This window comes from Colossoma macropomum, unplaced genomic scaffold (assembly GCF_904425465.1).
Source record: "Colossoma macropomum unplaced genomic scaffold, Colossoma_macropomum, whole genome shotgun sequence".
NCBI classification, from domain to species: Eukaryota; Metazoa; Chordata; class Actinopteri; order Characiformes; family Serrasalmidae; genus Colossoma; species Colossoma macropomum.
This window is the reverse complement of record NW_023494801.1, coordinates 32,503,285-32,525,972: the sequence shown is the minus strand read 5'-3', so window position 1 is coordinate 32,525,972 and position 22,688 is coordinate 32,503,285. Positions and strand designations below refer to the sequence as shown.

General features: G+C 42.6%; 1 protein-coding gene across 1 annotated transcript in view; it reads right to left on the bottom strand.

Annotated features, from left to right (window-relative positions):
* Window positions 1-10,015: 10,015 nt before the first annotated feature.
* lrrc4ba (leucine rich repeat containing 4Ba) overlaps window positions 10,016-22,688 on the bottom strand; it is a 39,200-nt gene continuing 26,527 nt past the window's right edge. Inside the window, exons 2-3 of the mRNA XM_036590448.1 lie at window positions 15,151-15,676; window positions 10,016-12,623 (exon numbers count right to left, since the gene is read on the bottom strand). Of these exons, the coding sequence (XP_036446341.1) occupies window positions 10,665-12,623; window positions 15,151-15,396 (2,205 nt within the window). The 5' untranslated portion in view covers window positions 15,397-15,676 and the 3' untranslated portion in view covers window positions 10,016-10,664. The remainder of the gene's footprint in view (window positions 12,624-15,150; window positions 15,677-22,688) is intronic.

The following is a 22,688-nucleotide window of genomic DNA, read 5'->3' as shown; positions in this document are numbered from 1 at the left end:
AAATATATATTAAAAAGCTTCATAGAGGCTGACAAATATATTTATTTCTGAAGATTTACAAATGTCATAAAATGAATGAGGCGTAGATATTTTAACGCAGTAACCCAGTGTCGCCTCAACGTTCTGTCCTTCTGGAGTACAATCGGTGTGTGCAGCCAGGGGTGAGCCTGGGCCTACCCAGTCTAATCACAGGCCTAATCAAGCAAATGGCGTCATAATATTTATTAAACTGATTTTGAAGTGGATTTATGCTCTCTGCCATGATCCAACTTATTTTCTTAACTGCCAATCACTGTTTAGCAAATGTTGCTATCCACCATTGCTTCAAGACTTCGGTTTGTTATATGCACCAGTATTTGAAATGGAAGCAGTTAGAAGATGAGTAAAAGTGAGATGCTGTCCCCAATACAGTGGAGTATGAGGTTTTCTATCCATTTTCATAGCCAAAAAACAAATTTTAAAAATGTTGCCGTCCAATTTATGCAATTTTGGTAGCTACAGTATTCTTTAACCAGTGTGCGAAATACCCTTTGTTATTCGGTTGGGTCCCATGTTGGCTGGCTACTCCACTGTTGCCTGGCTGCTAATTCACTTGTCATAGTGGTGCTGATGATTTGGTGGCAACATTTATGTTTAACAATTCTTCTTTTGGAAATGCTTGTCTAGATTGGCAATGCGGCTGTCGTCAGTCTGAGAAATAAACAACAATTCCACTGATTAATTTTTCATATTTAAAATATGCTATGGCATATTGTAAAGTTTTCAGACTTATCCTGGGCATAGTTACAGTTGCTAGGTTATGAAAGGCCAAATGGGTGGACCAGTTTGCTACATAACCACCCTGGGCAGGGCAGTGCTGCATCTCCAGTTAGTTAAGAAAACCAGAAGCCCAACATTTTGTGGGTGAAGCAGGATAAACATTTACGTTTTTTTGAATTTGTATTTCCGTTATTCCCTAATGGACAACATAACGTCATAATAAATTTGCTTCCAATTTGATTTTAAACATTCAGGGAGTCCAAGAGATTGATTAGGGGCCCCCCAGGATCTCTGTACATCTCAACAGAGTTCAAATTAGACAGCTATGTTGTCTTCATTGGCCAAGCTGTGCCTGTGATAAGTGAAGGGTGCTGCTGGTTAGTGAGGTAAAGTTTTGGATGTGTTTGTGTGAATCCAGTATTCTGGTCTTGCTATTGTTTTGCATCACCATAGAGTGGAAGTGTTGGAACAGGTAGGGTGAAGACTGCACTGCTGTCAGGAATAGCTAATAACCTGATGTAATGGCGTCGTGGGACATAGCATTCTCGGAAATTGTATCTACCAAGGTGGCCTATCCACTTTTTCACAGGCCAACCCAAAAAATTAGTTCTGCCTACACCACAGAGTACAACAAATACATCATCAAATATCAGTTGGAGTTGAAAAACAGCTGTCAGTGCAGCAAACCCATGTGATACAATAAATACACATTTACAGTAAATCACCAATTGCCCATTTATGAAATCTGCTAGTTTATCAACATTCATTGGATCCTCCTAATGCTACCAATACAGAGTGATGCATTTAAACACTCTTATTTTAACCCGTGTAGCCTTTGCATGGCAAACAGTGCAGCATGCACAAAGTTTAGTTTCAGTTTGATTGTTTTTTGCCCACCTGCCGTTATTATATGATTTCATTTTTATTCTTTTGATTTAGGTGGCTTGTAGTGAAGTGCACACTGAATCTCATTGTACTTGTACAATGACCTTTGTATTCGTAAAGCATGCATTAAAAAGTAGGGGGTTTAGTGGGGCATAATGATTGGTTCATGGGGCACTGCCCCAATAAATGACCCCCGACACCAGCCACAGAGCTGGGGGAATGCAGTACACGAACGTGATTATATAGTAACGTGATTACTTTTAACTGTAATTAAGTATGTAACACATTAAGTTTCATTTTTTGTAATCAAGTTATAGTTATCATTAAGTGCTGTCAAGTTATGTCCGACTCCTGGTGACCATATGGATAGTATTCCTTCAGAATACTTTGTGTTCTAATATTACAGTTACAGAATTAATCTGTAATTTTAACTGTTACTTGTACGTCTTTAAGCAAACAAAATAAAGTATATGCGATTCATTTATATCATAAATTGTCTCTATATATTATCTGTGCCTGTCATTGTACATAGTTTGCATGTATGCATCTGCTAACTGCATCAGCTGACTGCATGGCTTTGTAAGTATCAGCAGTGCAGCATGTGGGAAGATTCGTAAATTTAAACGTATCTGCAGAAGCATCTAATCACGCTAATACTTCATCTAAACAAACCAGATTCAATTTGCATTCAGAAACAGCTTTTTAAGAGATTTTATTTCAATGCAGCTGTTTATGAACTGTTTCTACTGACTAGTTTGAGTTGTTCATCATTTTAATGAGCCTAACTGGCTGTCAGGGATACTGATGCCTTTTAAGTGATGTTTACTGTAATCTTTCTAAATACATTACTGAGAAGGACTGTTGGGTTTTACCTTGTATAAGGAGGTTTTACAGAGTAATGCAGACATAATGAGTACTAAGATTACTTTTTTCAGGAAAAAATCTCATTACATTTTGAGAAAGTACTTGTGGACATGGTGAGCGAAGCCTCTGTAAGACGTCTTATCCAGGGTGACTTGCAATATGATCATATTACACAGGTAGATGGAGGTAGTGTTAGAAGTCTTGCCCAGGGACTTGTATTGGTATTGTGTAGGGTGTTTGCCCAGGCAGGGGATTGAACCCCCCATATCTGCAGTACTACTCACTACACCATACCAACCACAATTATATCATATTGTCCGCTGAAGGTGCAGAGACATCAGTGTAGTGAGGAAGATGACCACCAAAACCATTATTGCTAAAAAAAGTTTTTTTTGGGGGGGTTCCAGTTTTCTCCCTAGTACTATCCACTACTTAGGACTCCCCCAATCACACAATGCCACCAGTGCTAGGAGGGCAAAAGCTCAGCACAGGCTTCCTCTGAGACTTGTGAAGCCACTGCATCTTCTCGAACTGCTGCTAACGTAGCATCATTAGACAGCTGAACACGCTTGGAGGAGAACACTAATCGCCAGATCTGTTACATCAGCCAACAGACGCCTGAGCTGACTAGCATTGTGCTGAGTGATGGGGGAGACGCAGGGCCATGTGACCCACCCAAAGAGCGAGGCCAAATGTGCTGACCCTTTACAGACTGGGTGTGGATGTTCTCAGCTGAGCCCTCAAGAGACTATGGGAAGATCTCAGGATCTCAGGAGAGCCTGGTCAGTCTCTTAGTAATTTAAGGTGGCAAAACTTAATGAGAAGGAATGAAAACAGCACCTGTGTCTATGATGACCTTACATTTTGTAATTTTTTTTAATGATCAGAAATTTGAGGGGCAGTGGTGGTCGAGGCCTCCTCCACAGCTACACCCCTGATACAAACACACACACAGCCCTAATGTGAGAGGACAATAGAAGCCACAGTGAAAAACGAAATGCTGAATGAAAAACAGGGAATGAGATCAGATCATTTCACAGAATCTCTACATGACAGCCACCACACACACACACAGCTTAACCAAACCCGCAGCAACACTGTGGCGTCCTGTGTGTCCTCATCAGCCTCCGACAGCCTGAGTCTCTACTCAGTGAACACAGCGTTACAGAGAGAGAGAGAGTTTATAGGATAACTAAAGAGTACAGCCGCTTCCCCATGACTCAGACACTGCAGAGAACGAGAGCGAGAAAGAGGAGAGATTAAGAAGAAAGTGTGAGAGAAAGAGAGATAGAGAGAGAGAAGAAGAGATGAAAGAGAGAAAGATGGGAAGGGAGGAAGAGGAAGAAAGAGTGAAACAGGAAGAAGATGACAAAGTGAGAGAGACAGAGAGAGAAAGATTTGTCTCTGAATCACCATCAGGGTTCATACGTGCCTTATAAAGGCTTTAAAAAGCTTCATAGAGGCTAATTTGCATACACAGACCGAAAGCAAAGTGTGTGTATGTAAATGAGCAGAGGAGCGTATGAATATATGCAAATGAGTCAGGTTAGAGGCAGAAATAAGCCAGCGGCTGAATGCTGTGGACGTGCATATGGCAGATCAATGCTCTATTAGATATGGGTATCTTCATCGCTGCAGTGTGAGACTCATGAATGTCAACGATCAGGCAGAGTGTGTGTGAGGAATAAGTGAGTAGTGGACGGGCGGATGTAGCGGTGAGGGATGCACAATTTATTGTTTGCTAATGGTCATCAGGATATTAGTAGGGTTGTAACAACACATCATCAGCCACAAAGAAAACAGGCCAAACATTCTGACCGAACAAACCCAAAGATTAAATAGAATGAAGTGTCAAAATCTAAGACTTTACAAAAAAATGCAATGGTAACGAAAATATGAAACACTGTCTGTTTACATGCAGAGATTGTTGCCAATCTGACTGAATACATTCTGATTATAGACGAAGACTGAGGTGTTTATATTCTCACTCTACTCAACAATCTGATGAAAATCTCTGTTTACATGCTCACTACAAGTAATCTGATCCAAAATTACACGCATGAGTAGAGAACCGCTTAGTGTAGACGTTACCATGACAACCAGCATCACGTGAGTCCAATCAGAGTGAGATGAGCAGCAGTGAGCAGTGCTTGTGTTTTGAATTACTTTAAAATGATGTCAGACTCAGGAAAACGTCCTTCACATGTCCTTATTAAAGAAGGCCGAGAGGAAGACGTCGTGTTCTGAGACACATAAGCTGGACATCCGTCCCACCACCGCCTTTTAAAGATCAGAGCATAAACTTCGTCTCCTCTGCAGACCAGTTTCTGCTCCGCCATGTTGTACATTATAAACTTTCACTATGACGTGATGAACATGCAGAACGGACTTAAACTTTCTGATAGGGAATGTAATCAGATACAGGCGTTTACACGGATATTATTCTTCTATTTAATGGATTATTTACAGGATTACCCACCTCGTTCAGTCAGATAGAAACTGTATTCCGAATGGCCCCAATCAGACTAGACTATTCCAATTGAGGTGTTTACATGGACGTATTCTATTCCGATTGAGCTGTTAGTCGGATTATTAACTGATTAATAGGCTGCATGTAAACTTAGCTATTGACAGGTAATATGAGCTACATTTTGTTAGCCACTTGAATGGCCAGAGCTCACCAGTGGGCCCAAAATTTTGTTACAATCTTCTGTCACCTAAGAATAGCTCAGCCAGTTTTCACTGAGGTCCCTGTAGTTACTGAATAATAAGCCTTATTACGTAATAAACCTGTGATTTTAAGGGGTTAATATGTAATAGACCTCCTAACTCCTGAGTCATTTTTCAAGTTGATGTCACACCCAAATAAAGAACTCTGGGTCTAAGCAGATTCTCTATGGGAGAAAATGCATGGCATTTTTGATATTACCCTACGTAGTGAACAAAAATTTTCCTAATTCATTTTGTTCTAAGCATATTTCTCCCACGGTATCACAGGATCCTCTGAATTATGAGGTTGTTAAGGGGTCAAAATATGAATAATGCTACATCCATTCTACAAGCAAGCTAACACTCCTGTGCATTGAACTCAAATTGCATGAAAGTAAGTCTAACACTGTAAACTACTTGGAGGGACAAAACCATCAGCTTTCAAACAATTTTGTTTACTACAGGTTGTGATAGCGGCGATTTCCAAAAACAGCATTCATTTTTTTTTCCATAGAGCAAAACACTTAGACAAGATGCTGCCTACAAAATGAGGAGTTCAGAGATCTATGAAAACCCATATCTTATATTTTCCTTGTATATTATTTTATTGCTCTTATAACAATTGGGTGATTTTATGCACCAAAATTGGTCAATTAATTTTTACATGACAATTTTTCAACATCAGTTCATTAGAATTAAACGGGGTGTTTTCATTACTGTGCCTTTAAGACTGATGTATGTAAATGAGCTCTCATATAAAACGCTGAAACACTCCTTATAACTTCAGTGTGAGTAGGCGGGGCTAAACCGCAGTAGATTGAATAGACGGATATATGCATATCAGCTGGTTCTTGTGACAACACAGAACATCACTATAAGACCCTATATGACTTGTATAGGTTGCAACCATGTCAACCTATTCAGTTTCATAAGTCACAGTGAGTGCTTTACATGCACTTAATAATCCGATAACTGCAGAAAATCAGACTTTGTCAGTAATCCAATCAACGTGTTTACATGCTCTTGAGTAATCAGATAACGTGAAACTCCAGGTCTACATGAGTCAGACAGTGATCAGATTTCTGCTTTACAACCAGCCAATAAACTCGCAGAAGACGAGGCGATGTAAACGTAATGTAAAACTCAAACTTCATGCCGTGGCTCTTTACCTGAACATATGAACACACAACATCTAGAAGACGAAGAATATTTAAATCCTTCATTTTGTCAAGCATTATTTGGTTTCAGTGTTGCCCTAAAAGAGTTTTGCTGTGTTTCGCGGCTGCTCGATTATTTCCGTTATAGCAGTCTGTTTTCGCAAATGCTCATACTAAGAAATCTGAAAGAAATCAGAGTAAGAGTTTACATGCACTCAGAAATCTGATGACTGAGCTAAAATCCAGCCTCTTCATCAGATTTCTTAATCAAATTTAGAGACCTTAGTATGCTGTTCATAAGAACTGCAGAAATCTGATTATGATCGGATTATTGACTGCATGTAAATGCACTCAGTGACTTAGCAACATGAATACAGTTATCATTTTTCTTAATTTATATTTTGTTAAAAATACCTTGAGAACATCAAACTGTGAACCGAATCATGACACCTCTAGACATCAGCCTTCACATTATTGATATCGCAGAAGTCTGCAACATGAAAATGATCCTCTTATTTGTAACTGGACATTTCTCCTCGTGCTATGAGCATCATGACCAATCCCAGATGTGCATCCAGTGTTTTAAATCAATCAAGGCCCCACAAATCTCTATCGTTCTGATCAAAACAATGCAGGCCGATCTTCGCTCAGTGAATGAACTTAATTTAATTATGCCACATATTTCCATTCAATCACAATATGTCTCCAGCTTGTGTGACAAACTACCCCTTGAGTGTTCAACCGCGTCACGTCCAGCATGTTTTTAGTATGCTGTCACAACTGCAGTGTGGAATATGTATCAATATAACAGGGATTTTGTGTTTGGTTCATATTGTGCAGCCCTGGCAGCGACATTACTCGGAAAAACGCCGTTCTGCACTGCCTCTGTCCTCACATTTGCATCCAAGACCCGAACGCTGGGTGATGGGGGACTGTCGTCGCAGCGGCAACAGTTGCCAGGGAAACCTCACCGTAGGAACCTGTGGAGATGCTGGGCCACTCCAGCTCTCGGTGGACGCAAAGCAGCGACATAGAGGAGGCGATGCTTCTGCATGTGTTTGTTTTTTCGTACATTTTGAGGACAAAAAATGTCCTGACTATGTAAGAAAAACAGAAAAAAGAACACAAACAACAAGGTTTTTGGCCTAATTTTGTAAAGGACAGTTTATAATCTTATAAAAGGTTACGATTAGAACATTAAGCATACAGGTACCTACCTTTATATGTATATGTGCATATATACTGTATGTATGTATGTGTTCACATATATAATTACCTATATATATATATATATATATATATATATATATATATACACACACACACACACACACACACACGTATGGGACGTATGTATGACCCTGTGTATGTGTTTTTCAGGTGCAGAGGGTCGATGAACGCCAATGCAGGGAGCAGAAGAGATGGCACCCCAGCTTTGATGCAGTTTGGCTCATTAATTCGAAGGCGTGTTGCCGAGGCAACAGGGTGTTGACATGGCGCAGTCGCACTTCTTGGCACTGATAATGGGTGTCATTCTGAGAACAGGCACAGATCCCTCTCTCTCTCTCTTTCTCTGTCATCCCTCCATCTGTACACAACGCCCATCCCCCTGCCCCCGCCCCCCACCAGCTACCGCACCTCAGCATCTCTTACGTGTGCACGTATGATGGGAAATGTGTTACCTCGGTTACATCAGCTAGCGAGAGACAAAAAAGCAAGAAAAACAAACGGAAACCAAAAAACACAAACTCAAAACCAAAAATGAACGGTTTCACTGTTCCACTTGCCATTTTTTCGTGTGCCATGTTTCTTTTTAATTTCGAAGTGACTTCTGCTAACAGAATAGTTCTCATAATAACCAGTGTAACCTTAGCTAATTATAATAACAATAACAATATTACAATTAAGATAACACTTGATCTTTTTTTTTAATAAAAAAAAAGAAAACAAACCAACAAAAAAAAAAAAAATCAAACTAGATAAAAACAAATAATGAAAGACACTTATCATAATAGGTTTGTTTTTAAAAGAGCTCTATAAGTTTCTATAGTCGTTTATTTGTCCTTTTTCCATTTTAAAAAAACAAAAAACAAAAAACGATTCGCCAAACTCTTTTATTCCAGTCTAGCGTGGTCTCGCTCACTGAGTTGGGTTTCTCTTACCTGTCAAACGCTTCAAAATCCTGTCCTCCATTAGCCCTCAGAGTCTTTGCTCGTATCCTGCGTCCGTCCGCGTTAGAGAACACAGTGATTCGCTGTAATCCACTGTACTCCCGTCCGTGATGTTCATCAGAGTCTGTGTTCTGTTCGGAAACATGTTCAATCACATAGGGGGGGACAAAAAAGGAACGCAGGCTCCTGGTTGAGTTCTTGTACAAAACAGAAGGAACAGGAGAGCCGGAGAGCCCGTTTTCGATACCCTTTTTCCACTTTTTCGGGGGAATGTTGCTGCTTTCCGAGCAAATCTGTGGTTGTAGTTCCTGCCATCGTATTGTAATTGTAATCCCTCAGGGAATATATGCTGTAGTGACAATCACTTCTAGCACAATGAAATACAAACATCACCTCTGGATACAAAAGGAAACAAATTAATCATAATAATAATCATAATAATGATTAAAAAACAGCTGACATATAAGCATTTTTATAGTTATAATAATAATAACTGCAATATCAATAATATTATATTTACTCTTATTCAATATAGAGGGACAGATTAAATCGTTTCACTTTTCCGCACATCAAATATCTCTCTGTATAGCAGCATTTAGATAAAAATTCACATTTTGCTCTCATTACATTACCTATTACTGTATTATCTGCATTATGGTTAGCATAGTTTATCGGTATTGGTAATTTGTTCCCCGCTCGAGCCGCTCTGTGTCACTAAAATGTTTATAATCCGTTACAATTCCACTGTAAAAGACAAACAAACGTTACTCTTCTTCAGCGACCCTGTTAGTAAGAATGCAACAAGAAAAGGGAAGAGGATTTAAGGACTAAAAATAAGCAGTAGTCAGACACAATCTCCTGAATTTTAATACCCTCCCCGCCAACCCCCCCCCCACCCCCCCACCCTGTCCATGACCGCCTGGTGTCCCACAGACGACCGCGAGGTTTTCCGCCGTGTTGTCGGTTTGTAAGCAGACTAAAGGTTTCTCCCGAGTGTCAAAGCGCTACAACTGCAGCTGCTCGATTCTTCAAGAGCCGTGGCTTTCAGTCAGAAAACGAAACCAAAAACAAACAAAAAAAAAATGCTAAAGATTCTTCATAATTTATTTCTCTGAATGAAAATATATTTATATATCATGTGTACTTTCACAGTTTATTATTTTTTTCTCTTTAGTGTAAGATCAATGTCTTTTGCCCTTTAAGGTTCTTTTTCGAAAAAATCTTGTCTTTTTTTCCCCTCTCTCTCTCTTCCTTTCACCTCAAGAAGAAGGTTCAAAGGGAGGAGAAAGTGAGAATATGGCAGAGTCCATCAGAACGAAACACAAGCCCTCAACACAGTGCTGGTCTGTCTAATCCACCGTCCACCCTGAATGCTACTGCAAACCTTCAAGTACAGTCATTCCCTTTTGTCGTCCCAGGCTTCCCTTGGCACTCTAAAACGCTTACGCACAAGATAAAATACTTTCCGTTGCTTGTGTTCTATATATATTTATATATATGTATATATCTATTTTTTTTTTAAAGATTTTGTTCATGAATTCATGAACACAGATCTTCTAATGCATACTGTGCAGTGTCTCATAGCATGTCAGCGTAGGTGTACAGACACTGACACTGTTCTCGACCCTTTCTGTGAGATAGTGGACATGCTTCGTGACGCTGATGCGCAAAGATTTCTGCTTTGGCACGGATCTGTGCAAGTTTGGCACATGATGCTGATCTTAAATTCGAATGTGTTGATACTGTACTGTGTGCTGCTGTGGGAGCACGTTCGCTTCGACACTGATCAGTGTGGTATGGAAAAAAGTAAAAAACATTATCCTAACTGCGGTGTGGTGGTCTTGCCTTCCTCTTTCACCCACTCTGTGTCGTCGCAGTGCCGACTTTGTAGTGGTTCACAGCTACGTCTTATTCTTGTGTAGGTAATATGTCATACAATGCTGGGTCTACCTCGCTCGTTACTCCTGAGAACATACCCACGGGGGCTGAACAGCCAGTGCCCTTCATCTGTTACTGTCTTCCTGATGCTATCTTTCCATTATTCTTTCCTCTTTTCATCTCCCTATCTTTCATTCTCTCTCTCTCTCTCGCTCTCACTCTCACTCACTCTCTTCCTGTTTTAGATCTGAGTCTCTTGGACGTTCTCCTTGGAGCCACTCTTGAAAAGCAGGGGCTCGATCTGAGGGTTCTGCCCTTTACCTATCAGGCCTTTGAGTGACCCGTGGATACCGAGGTTTGGCAGGGGCATCGAGGAGGGAATGGAGCATGGCACGCTGCCCATAGAGACAGGCACCTGGGCGCAAGAGATGGGTGTGGTTTGGGACTGGGAGCAAGAAGAAGGGTTGTTGTTGTTGTTGAGGCCAACACCAGAGCCTCCAGAGAGGCCCAGACCCATCATGTTGTTGTTGAAGTGGTGGGGCTTGTAGTAGTGGTTGAGGTGCTCCGCTCGAGCAAGGTTGGGCAAGTTGACAATCTCTGGGTGGTGCAGCCGCAAGCTTTGGCTTCCTCCTCCGGATCCGACCTGGGGCACGGTCGAGCCGCCGCTGATCCCGCTGCCTCGGACGCTGGCTCCTGCTCCGATCTCATCCTCTACGTTGATGATCTCTATAGCCCGCGCTGGTCCATGGTGTTTGTGGAGCTGGTGCTGTTTCCGAAGCTTGTAGAAAACCACCAGCATCACAGCCGCCATGAAGGTGATAGCCACGAAGCAGCCAATGATGATTTTGGTGGTTTTCATCACGTCATCCAGGCCCGAAGGGTAGCTGGGCTCAGAGACAGGTACAGTAAAGGTGGGTTTGGTTGCCCGGGGAGAGGACGAAGAGCCAAAAACCGACAGAGATGAGGCAGTGGTCGGGATCACATCATGCCAGAGACGCCCAGAAGGTGTCGGTCCAGGGATGTGGATGATGGTCTCGTTGATGGAACGCAGGGCAGAATCCTCTTCTCCTGTGGATTCCACAGTTTCCACAGTTACAGTAGTGAAGTAAGTGTAGTTGATGCTGGCATCTGCTGCGGTGACATTCAGTACAGCTGTTGCTGTGGTGTTTCCAGCTGCGTTGGTCACCATGCATGTGTACTGGCCAGTATCACGCAAGGTTACATTGGTGAAGTTCAGAGTGCCATCATGCAACACAGAGATTCGGACACGATATGACCCATGGGTCATCAGTGTACCATTGGGTGTGATCCAGTTAACGGAGGTCATGGAGGTCCCGGTGCGGCACTTGAGCTCAGCAGCCATACCCTCGGTCACATTGAGGTCTGTGGGAGGCTCAACAATGACAGGGGCGTAGCAGGTGAAATGGCTCTGGTCAAGCTCGCCGATGTACTTGCCCTTCAGATAGGGTGGTGCATGGCACCGAGCACAGCAGGTTGTGTTGCTCGGTACCGTTTCCTTCAGCCACCAGCTGAGCCAAAGAACATCGCAATTACACACCCAGGGATTGTGGTTGAGGTGAACTCTCTCCAGCTTCTGCAAGGGGGTAAAGAGGTCATGGGGCAGAGAGTGAAGGGAATTGTGCGACAAGTTCAGCTCCTCAAGGCTCTTGAGATCGTCAAATGCATTGCGCTCGATGACGGACATCTGGGAATGCATGAGCCACAGTTTGCGCAAAGACTCCAGTCCTTGGAAAGATCCAGGTCTTATGATCTCCAGTCTGTTTCCAGAGAGCTCCAGCTCCTCCAGCCGGACCAAAGGCGTCAGGTTGGGGATGTCCTTCAGACCACACATACCAAGGTTTAGGTAGCGCAGATTGATGAGTCCGACAAAGGCAGCATCTGAAATATAGTCCAGCTTCTTGAGCTCACCCAGGTCAAGGCGACGAAGGGAGGGCACCCGGTGGAAGGCATAGCCTGGCAGCGTCTCGATGGGATTGTTGCGAAGCCAGAGCTCCCGTAGCTTGCTGAGGTACTCAAACGCCTGCGATGGCACCAGCGTGAGGCGGTTGTCGAACAGTTCCAGTGTGTTGAGGTTTGGGAGGCCATTGAATGCACCGACCTCAATCTGACGAATGTGGTTCTTGGAAAGCTGGAGGATCTCCAGGTGCCGCAAGTGCTTGAAGGTATCTGACCTAATCACCTGGGTGAGAGAAGTTCAAGTCCAAGTTAAATTTATGTCTTTGAGATTCTAGAAATATGAGGTTCTTAAAGTTCAATTGTTGGCTATTTTAGATACCACTTCTTCTAACGCTTCATAAATAGAACTGTCAGTTATGTGACATCCCAATCACAGTTTCTTTGCTGATGTGTTCGTGTCTGGGTTTGATTTGACTGTCTGTTTCTCCTAAAACTTTAGACAAATGGTACAGTCAAAGATCTAGGCATAAAACACATTCTACAAATTACTATTGAGCACAGAGCCATTGTTTGCAGCCAGTCACAAACCCCGTTTTATTTGTTCTATATTTGCCATGCATTGTAGTCTCAAAAGCAAGTGCGCATAAAACATTTCCCTGTAACAAGAGCAGTCAAAAGTTGAGGCATTTAGCTAAGGAGAGTTAGCTCATCTGTTTGACAGTACTACCTAATAAAACCTCAAAAAAGACACAGACAGGGCGCATCTCCAGGAGCAGCGGCAGTCTTCTCGTGGCATGTGTCAAAATAATTCATTTTATGGAAATATTTTTACTTAACCAGTGAGCACAACCAAGGCCTCTCTCATTAGAGATGGCTCAAATTCCTCTTGACATGATGTACGGGTTTCAAATGCTACCGCAATTTCACACATTGAAGATGCAGAGAGCTGCGTTACACAGAGAATCGGCACATTAGTGACAGCCTGAGCTGCTTTCCTTGGGCAGAGAGCGAAGCCTAGTCCTGGCCTGCCGCCACAGCTCTCACTATATACGAACCACACGAGGGGAGGGGAGGGAAGCAGAGGGAAGGGGAGGTGGGTGTGAAACACAGTGGGCTGGGGGTGTTTCAGAGAGAGGATGGGAGAGGAAACTGTCAAATCTCTACTCTCGGGGTACACAGCAATGAGAGAGAAAGAAGCCAAAGAAAAAAAAATCTAGGATGCCTTCAGGTGTTAAAACATTTTTAGATTTTTAATCATTTCAAGTGGGGCTCCAGGATACGACAAACCAAATCAGAATTTTTACGCTAAGAGGGAGACGTGATGAGTATTATTATTATTTTTTCTATTTTTAATAGGGATGCTTTCTGTTAACCCTTTCAGATCAAACTACGAAGGATTAACTCTCTGCATTTGTTTACTATTTAAAGGGGAATTCCACCAATTTTTCTAAATTTCTGCCTGCACTGACTTTAATCACAGTCACATGCAAAAGTTTGGGTGCCCCACGTCCAATTGCATCCTTTGTTGATTTTATAAGTGAAAGCAAGTGTACAGAGAAAGTTCTAGAGTTTCTGCACATTCTAATGTAATTATTTTCATTGTTTCAAACTAATCAAATAAATAAAAACTGCAGAAAAATGTACAGAAAAACAAGATATTTTAATTCACTGTAAGGAAGTGTAACGGGAACTTACAGTTAACTTATTTTCCCTTAGAAAACCAACAAAACATGTAAGTAGACGGGGGTTATTGAAACTGTGTGTCTCTGATGTAAGCAAGTCGGTCAGAGTGGTTTGATGCGAAATGGTTCATTGTGGTTCATTCTTTGGGGACTAATTTGCCTTACACTCTGAACTGTCACTGGGGCAGTTCCCCTCTTGTCACTGGGGTGATACCCTCAAAGGTACATCCGAGTACCTTTAGTCAGGGAACATAACTGAACCATAATCCACTGAAATGATATGTTCTAAGCTGTACTGACTCCACACACCCCGTCTCGTCTCCAGGCTTTTATTTTACTGTTCTGTTTTAAAACATTCGGTTATGAAAAATTCCGTACTTTTCACCTGGAAAAACTTATTTAAGGTTCACAATCAGACCTTAAAACCACTGTTGTACCTTTGAGGGAACATTTACACTGTTTGTACCTTGGTAACTGAAAAATGTACCTGCACAGAACCTTTATTTCTGACAGTGTACACTGCTCTCTGCCATGAACGGATTTTAAAAAATGTGTTTTAGGCCAAAACTTCATTTCAAGACTACCATAAAACAATTTCTCAGACATCAGGTAGTGAATTCATAACCATTTCATGCAATAACTTTCTGTGAGGGAGCTTTTAGAGGCGGACGTCTGGTTCCTATTACCAACATTATGAACAACTCTCGGCAAGTTTCTCTAGAACGGAGCCTCTCGCACCAAACCACTCTGAACGGCTGTTTACATCTTACCCCTTTAATTATGCCCTCATTTTGAAAAACAAATAGGGTGGAATTCCCCTTTAATCCCACGAACATGTACCTTGCTTTCAAATTAGGTCACATCGTAACACCTGATTCAGCAATGGAGCCCTGAACTTGAACGAGGGCCCGAACAGAATCAGCAACTATTTCATTTGTGTTTCAGCGCAGAAAGATGCTTACACCACCTTCACTCACTGTTTAAGCAGTGCCTGTGTTACAGTCTCTCGATGCCTCAGTAATTAAAGCTGTGAAGGTGTTGACAGACAACCGGCAAACACAGGCATCAACATTCAACAACTCGCACAAACACGGCCGCTGAGTAAGAAGCAGTCGGGACAATACTTACCTGTATCGAGTTCTCCTGTAAGTTGAGGTATCGCGTGTTGTTGGATATATTCTCAGGCACCTCATCCAGGTTTTGTCTTGTACAGATCACTCGACTGGCTTGATTGGAGCAACTGCAAGGTGTAGGGCAGGTAGACGTGGCTCCTGCTACCTCTTGGCCAAGGAGGAGGAGCCACAACGGCAGCTGGGCCAATAGAAGGAAGAGGGGGGAGGGGCTAGGAAGGCCGGTCACCGTGGTGATACGCATGGCAACTGGGTCATGACCTTTCCCGTAATCCAGGGGTGTATGATAGACCGGTTCCAGAAATATCCGTATCGCGTCTCAGCCGCCGATTTGAGTTTAGTCGTACATTGTTTTGTGTTGTTTCTCAGGTGAAACGCTCCGCCGTCTCCTCGGTACGCCTGTTTGTTCCTTCCTTGTTTATTTTTTTAAAAGATATGACACATTTACATATGCTGTGCCTCCTTTTCCCTTAAAGCGTCCTCTGAGAATTGGAGAAGCCTCTCTGTGTGGAATATGTGTGTTACTGGAAAAGAGAAAACAGAGGAAACATCAGGATCGCAGAACTTCATTTTGTTGCCTTCTTGAGAAATAAAAACATGGAAATGAATCCTGTTAAACCCCTTAAGGCGCCCCGTTTGTGGGTCTACGCTTCGGTTCCTCACTCTCATAACTTCAGAACTTACACATTAGTTGTTTCATTAGTGTTTTATAATAGTTACTGAATAAAAAGCCTTAAGATTAATATTAGATAACAACCCTTTAGTTTAACGGTTAAAGCAGGGCAGCCCATTCCTGGTCCTGGAGATCTACCACCCTGCAGAGTTTAGCTCCAACCCTGATCTAACACACTTGATCCTAAAAATAAAGCCCTCAGAGGCATCTGACTATCACAGCCAGGTGTGTTGGATCTGAACTCTCCAAGACAGACACGTCAAACTGGGGACCTTCTGGGCCAAAGTGCTGCGGAGATTAGCGTTTACCCTCATTTAACACTCTGAACTCAGTTCATGAAGGCCTTGCTGAGTAGCTGATGAGCTTTATCAGGTGTGTTTAATGAGGCAGTGTGCTGAAGTCTGCAGTGTTTTGGCCCGCAAGGACTGGAGTCTGACACATGTGCTCTAGGACCAGCATTGGGAAGCCCTGGCTTAAAGGAAGATGAGCAAATGTTTGGAAATTATTACATTAACTTATTTACTTATTAATTAAGCTCCGCTTAATTAAAATCTTCAGAAGTCCTTGAGTGGCTGGATCAGATACATTAGTGTTAGGTAAGGCAGGAGCAGCATGTTAGATGCAGGTTGCACTGTAAAAAATAGCATCTTGTCAGATGAAATGATCTTAATTCTAGTCGATATATCTAATTTTTCCCATTTTGAGATGGTTGTGCACTGATAAGATTATCCAGCTTATTTATAGACATTTTTACTTGTTTTAGGTGATTTTATTGAACAAAATTATCAAAATATACCTGCAGATAATTCTACAGGTTTCAAGCACATTTCTTAAAATAAGCAAAACAATCTACCAATACAGTGAGATAACTTTACTTAATAAAATCACTTAAAACAAGAATGTCTAGAAATAAGTTCGATAATCTCAAATTAAGTTTACAACAATGTCAACAGGAGAAATATTAGATTTACTGACTACATTTAAGATAATTTTCCTTGACAAGATACCATTTTTTGCAGTGTGGAACTAAACTCTACAGGAAAGTAGATCTCCAGGAGCAGGAACGGAGACCACTGGTGTTAAGAATTACAGGAGCAATGAATCATTGTTGAAGTAGGATAAAGGGTTTACCTATTACTTCATTCTGATAGCAATCTCACATTCAAAATTCCCAAAGGAATGTATTTTTTTGATAGGACATGTAGTCGCATGCAAAAGTTTGAACACCACTGATCGAATTGCATGTGTTGTTGAGTTTCTAAGTGAAAAAAAGTAAATACGTCTTCTACAGAGAACAAACTTAGACCTAAATATGGCATCTTTTGTAAATGTTAGTGCACAATTTCTACTTTTTTTCTGAGTTTAATACATTGGAGAGAAAAAAAATGTGACATAGGTTTTTCACAAGCCACATTTTTGTTATATTTTTTCCCCAATATGTTAAAAATCGCCAATTAAACAGTAATTGTGCATTCAAATGTGCAGAAGTGTGTCTCTGTGGAGGATGTGCTCACATACTTACACTTAGAAAATCAACCAAACATGTAACCTGACCAAACTTTTGCATTTGACTGTAGACTGATTATAGCATAATATATCACCAAATTAAAAATAAAATAATAAGTTGTGTACTAAGCCTGAGAGATAAATAAAATAAAAGTCATCATAACATTTTTTTCCTAATCTAACTTTTGGTTTTAATTTGATTTTTTAACCAATTAAATGTATAATTTGATTTTTAATTTAATGATTTTCACTTTTAAATCTATTGTTTCAAATTTAATGTTTTTAAATTTCTATTCTTGTTGACTTTTTTTTTAACTCTTTATTTTCTGACCCTGTATTTTCTCATTTGTAAAGCACTTGACAATGACAGCAGTGTATAAGAGGTGCTGTAAAAATAAACTCGCCTTGTCTTTTCCAAATGTTTTACAGTGTGATGGTATGAGATTAAATTAAATTAATTTAATTAAATTTGCATTAATAAAGTTAATGAACCCATGAGGACTCTCTTACAAATCTGGCAGGTTGTTTGTAAAATTACACCAAAGGAAACTTAACACATTATTGCAATTATTAACCAAACATAAAAAAAGATTTACAGAAAGGAATTGAACTATTTGTTTAACTTTTATGAATTTGAAACTGTAATCTACCGCACTTGGCAGACTACATACACGGTGAAAGGTGCAGGAGCAGAGGGTGATTTTTGAGATTAAAATTGATGTAAATGTTGCTTTTGCTGATCTCAAAGTTTACATGTTAGATCTAAAAGTGAAAAAGCTTTTTTTAAAGACAATCTTTTTTTTACAGTATACTTTGTAAGTTAATTTAACTTATTATTCCAACAACGCAGAAATTTCACCTCCGCATTTAAACCCATCCATGCAGTGAAACACCACATACACACTAGTGAACACACACACACTAGGAGGCAGTGAACACACTTGTCCATAGTGGTGGGCAGCCCTATCCACAGCGCCCGGGAAGCAGTTGAGCACTTCAGTAACGTACTGTCAGCTCAGGAGATCAAACTGGCAACCTTCCGGTCACAAGGCTGGTTCCATAACCTCCAGCCCACGATTGCCCCATCGTTATATCATGGACATAAAGGGCCTCATTCACCAGTGTCTTCCAAAGCTTTTCTTAAGTGTGTTCTTGAGAAAGATCTTAAGAAAAAGTCTACATCAGTTTCATGACGTGTTCTTAAAGTGCAGAACTGTTCTCACCTTTGTGCTCATGAGTGTGTGTAGATTCTGTTCTGACCTAAGAACGAAACCCAAATAAGAAAACATTGGTGAATGTCAGAATCTTAAGTGGGTTTTCTTCTGAAGAACGGTTGGTGAAGGCCCAGTGTTTATTATCTATGAGACATGTTGAGCAAATGTCTCTAAAACTAAAAATCAAGAACATGCCATGTCGAATCATGCTTTTCCGGTGTACAGGGTATATCACCCAGCGTACTTTATGCCCCGCTTTAGGCTTAGGTCTTGAAAGGTTTCTTTAGCCTGGCACTTTGCTTGTTATACAGATGCGAGACAAAATACACAAGTCCACATTTACACCTCATTAACGCCAGAGTTACATTCCTAATCCTCAGGTGTCTACCAGCGTAATATAGCTGCTGCGGGTCATTGTGCTAATCCTCGCGTCTGCAGGAACCCATAAGCTCCTGGGGCCACAACGAGGACGTACGATGGCGCAGTGCGTTTACTTTGATGGATGGCTAATTCAGGACGGACCCTGAGCAGGAGAGTTCCGATCTCACTGCAGGTTATTTAGACCCGGGTAACCTTATATAAGGGCAAATCTGGTGAAACGCAGGCCGTTATTAATGATGATAGTCCTAATGATGGGACACAGACACAAAAACTCATTTGACACGGGGAGTCTTCAAGCCTGGCACAAAAAAAAAAAATCTAGGGGGTGAGGAGAGAAAGAACGAGGGATTATTAAACTGATAGATGACTGTACAGCCGCAGGGAGAGAAGGGAATTATCAACACTAATAGATGAATACAGAACAGCTACAGAAAGGGGGAAGAGTCTAAGAGAGAGATGAAGATAAAGAGAGAAGAGGGGAGGGAGGGAGGGGAGAGAGACAGTCAAGGCGGCGAGAAACAGTGGAAAAGGGGGAAATATTAGAGAGATCGAGGGCGGAGGAGAAGAGAGATTTGGGAGGAACGGGAGAGGAGAGATAGAAGGAGAGGAAGAGACAGAGACATTAATATTAATAATCTCTTCCAGAGAAAGAGAGAAGGAGGGAGAGAAAGGGAGGGAGGGGAAGGGCTCAATAGGAAGAAATGAATATGAAACACGGAGAAGGAGGGAGGGCAATGACAACACAGAGGTGCATATAAAGCAGAGAGAGCCAGAGTAAGTGAAAGAGAGGGGGAGATGGAGAGATGTGGAAGAAAGACAATACAAGCGAATGAATATAAAGCAGGCAGAGATGGACTGAGAAGAGGAGAGGAGAGGAGAGGGTTGTGCTGTAGTAGATCTACCCATGCAGGTGCAGAGATGGAGGAGAGAGGCTGGGGGAGCAGGGCAATAAGCCTGGTTAGATTAATCAATAATGCGCACACAGTGTGTAATGACATTAAGGCCAACACTCAAGCGTGCACACAGACTGCAGAGAGCACTCTGTCGAGCTTGCCTGACAGCCTTGTTTAACTGTGACCTGAGAGGTACTGTGATACTGTGTGTTACAACCTGCCATGTGCAGTGCTTCCATACAGTAGCTCTATTGGGAGACTAAAAGCCAGGAGCCAAAACCCCAGGGTCCGAACCTGGAAGTCTCAACCCCAGAGTCTGAAACCTGGAGTGTGAAACCTGGAGTCTGAACCCAAGTGTCCAAATTCCAGAGCCCAAAACCTTCCAGAGTCCAAAACCTAAATTATAAACCCCAGAGGCCAAGTCCCAGAGTCTAAACCCCAGAGTTTGATTTCTAGATTCCAGACCCCAAACTCCAAAGCCCCAATCACAGGAGTGTGAACCATGGAAGTCGAACCCAGTGAGTCCAATCCCTGAGTCCAAACACCAAGGTCCAAACCTGAGGTGCAACCCCAAAGTCTGACACCCAGAGCGTGAAACCTAGAGTAGAATCCAAATCCTGAAGTCAAAACCCCAGAGTTTGATGTCTAGAGTCCAGACCCCAATGTCCAAACTCCAAAGCCCAATGAGAGCAATCCCTGAGTCCAAACCCAAGAGTCTGAATCCTAGATTCTGAGCCTGAGAGTCTTAACCTTAGTGTCTGGAACCTAGAGTGTGAAACCCAGACTCAAAGGAGCCAAAAACCCAGACTTATAAATCCCAGAGTCAAAACCTAAAGCACAAACCCCCAAGTCCAAGTCCCAGAGTCTAAACCCCACAGTTTGATGTCTTTAGTCCAGATCCCAGAGTCTAAACTTCAAAGCGTGAATCACAGAAGCCTGAACCTTAGCAATCGAACCCAAGGAGCCCAAACCCATAGTCCAAACCCCAAAGCACAAAACCTTTGAGTCGAATCTGAGCCTAAATCCTAGGGGCAACAAATCCCAGAATCAAAATTCCACGACTGCAACCCCTAAATGCCCAATCCCCATGAGTCTGTGCCAAGGAGCTCAAACTCAACGAGCTTGAAAGAAACCCAGGAGTCAAATACCCAAAACATCAATCCCAAGTCCAAACCCCAGGAACCTAAACTCTGGAACCCAAATCCTGGCAGCACAACCCCAGAGTCTGAATGGGGTCTAAACCCCAGCGTCCCAAACACCCCAGAGTTAGAACACTTAGAGTTAGAACACATGCAGAGTTATAAGTGAAAATCCCAAGGTCGAAACCCTAGGAGCTGGAACTCCAGGCCCTTCTGCACAAACAGCAGCATGGGGAGGCCCAGGGTCTTCTCTAGGACTCTCATAACTCCAGACTGCATCTGCACCTGCTCCAGCCTCTGTCTAAGCACCCCCCTCCACCCCCCTCACTGCATCTGTGTGGAATGCCGCAGGCCAGCTTGCCAGGCAAAAGGACGGACGCACCCGCCATAAAAAACGATTATTAAAACATCGTGCTTGAAATTACCGTCACCTTATTTTATTTATCCGCGTTGTGTCATCTTCACGCATGACTGACAAGAGACACAATTAGCTCCGAGTGTGAACTGCCACGTTAAGTGACCGTAATGGAAGATGACATCTGCTGCTATGGCGCTGATGGGAAATACAGTTCGTAAATGACTCCGCTTGATGGGAAACTGAGTCAGCTGTGGGCCTGCTGGGAAATGTAGTTGCCGTGTGCTCAGGCTCGTCCATGTGAAATGTGCCATGCGTCCGCGACTCTGAGACTCTCCTACGGCCACTGGCTCTGCCTTCCTGCTCTCTAAACGCCTCTTTCCTCCACTGTCCCGACCCTCTTCCCGTCCCTAAGCATATCAGTGTCCTCCTTACTTCTCTCCTTCCCTCTCTCCATCCATGCGTGTCCTGCAGGGTCTGGTTAATGTGTGAACACTGCGCTGCCCTCTACGTTTGATGAAAAATTAACCTGCTGCTCTGACACATATTAACCCTTTAGCCTGGACTCTACATCAGCATCCTAACAGCACCCCCCCCAACCAGCACCACCCCACCACCTCTCTTCCTCCCTGCCTGTTTGTTCCAGCCACCCCCCCTCCCTCTCTCTTCTTTCTCCCTCAATGCAAACCTTAGCGAAGGGAGTTACCATGGTTACCTTTTCACCAAACTCAATCTTTCTCTCTCTCTCTCTCTCTTTCTCTCTCCAGCTGTATCCCTCCCGTTCTACCATCCCCCTCTCCTTCCTCTATCTCCCTCTCATTAACACGCAGGAACACGTATCCGCACGCACACATGCACATACATAAGCAGTCTCACAAACTAGGTTGCACGAGGGCTTGGCACAACAAGATCCGCAGAGCAGCGGCGAGTTCAAAAAGCTCCTTTCTCATGCAACGCGCATACGCACGCAGAGGATGAAATCGTATTTGGAGGCGACGGAACACATGCATGTATCACTTCTAGTGCCAGCTGCTCCAGCTTGCGCCGAGACGCGGAGATCAGCCTCCTCGAGGGGAAGTCCGTGTTGCGGAATAAGTTACCAGTACGGCTGCTCCCGTTTTCTAGTGAAAATCCCTTAAAATCCTCTGTAACAGGACGGAAGCGCTCTCAGGCTTCCATTTGGGACAAAACACACAATGCAGCAAAAACACATAATGTCTTTAAGGGATGCCGCGCAAAGTCGAAGGCGCCGGCTGGATGCGCAGGAGGAGCGGCTTTTCTATTTTTGCTCTCACACATTCCGAGTTCAGGCCGCTGGCCGTATTTTTGCTCCGTTCTTTAAGGTAAGGCGCTGCAGGCGAAGCGCAGGCCCTAC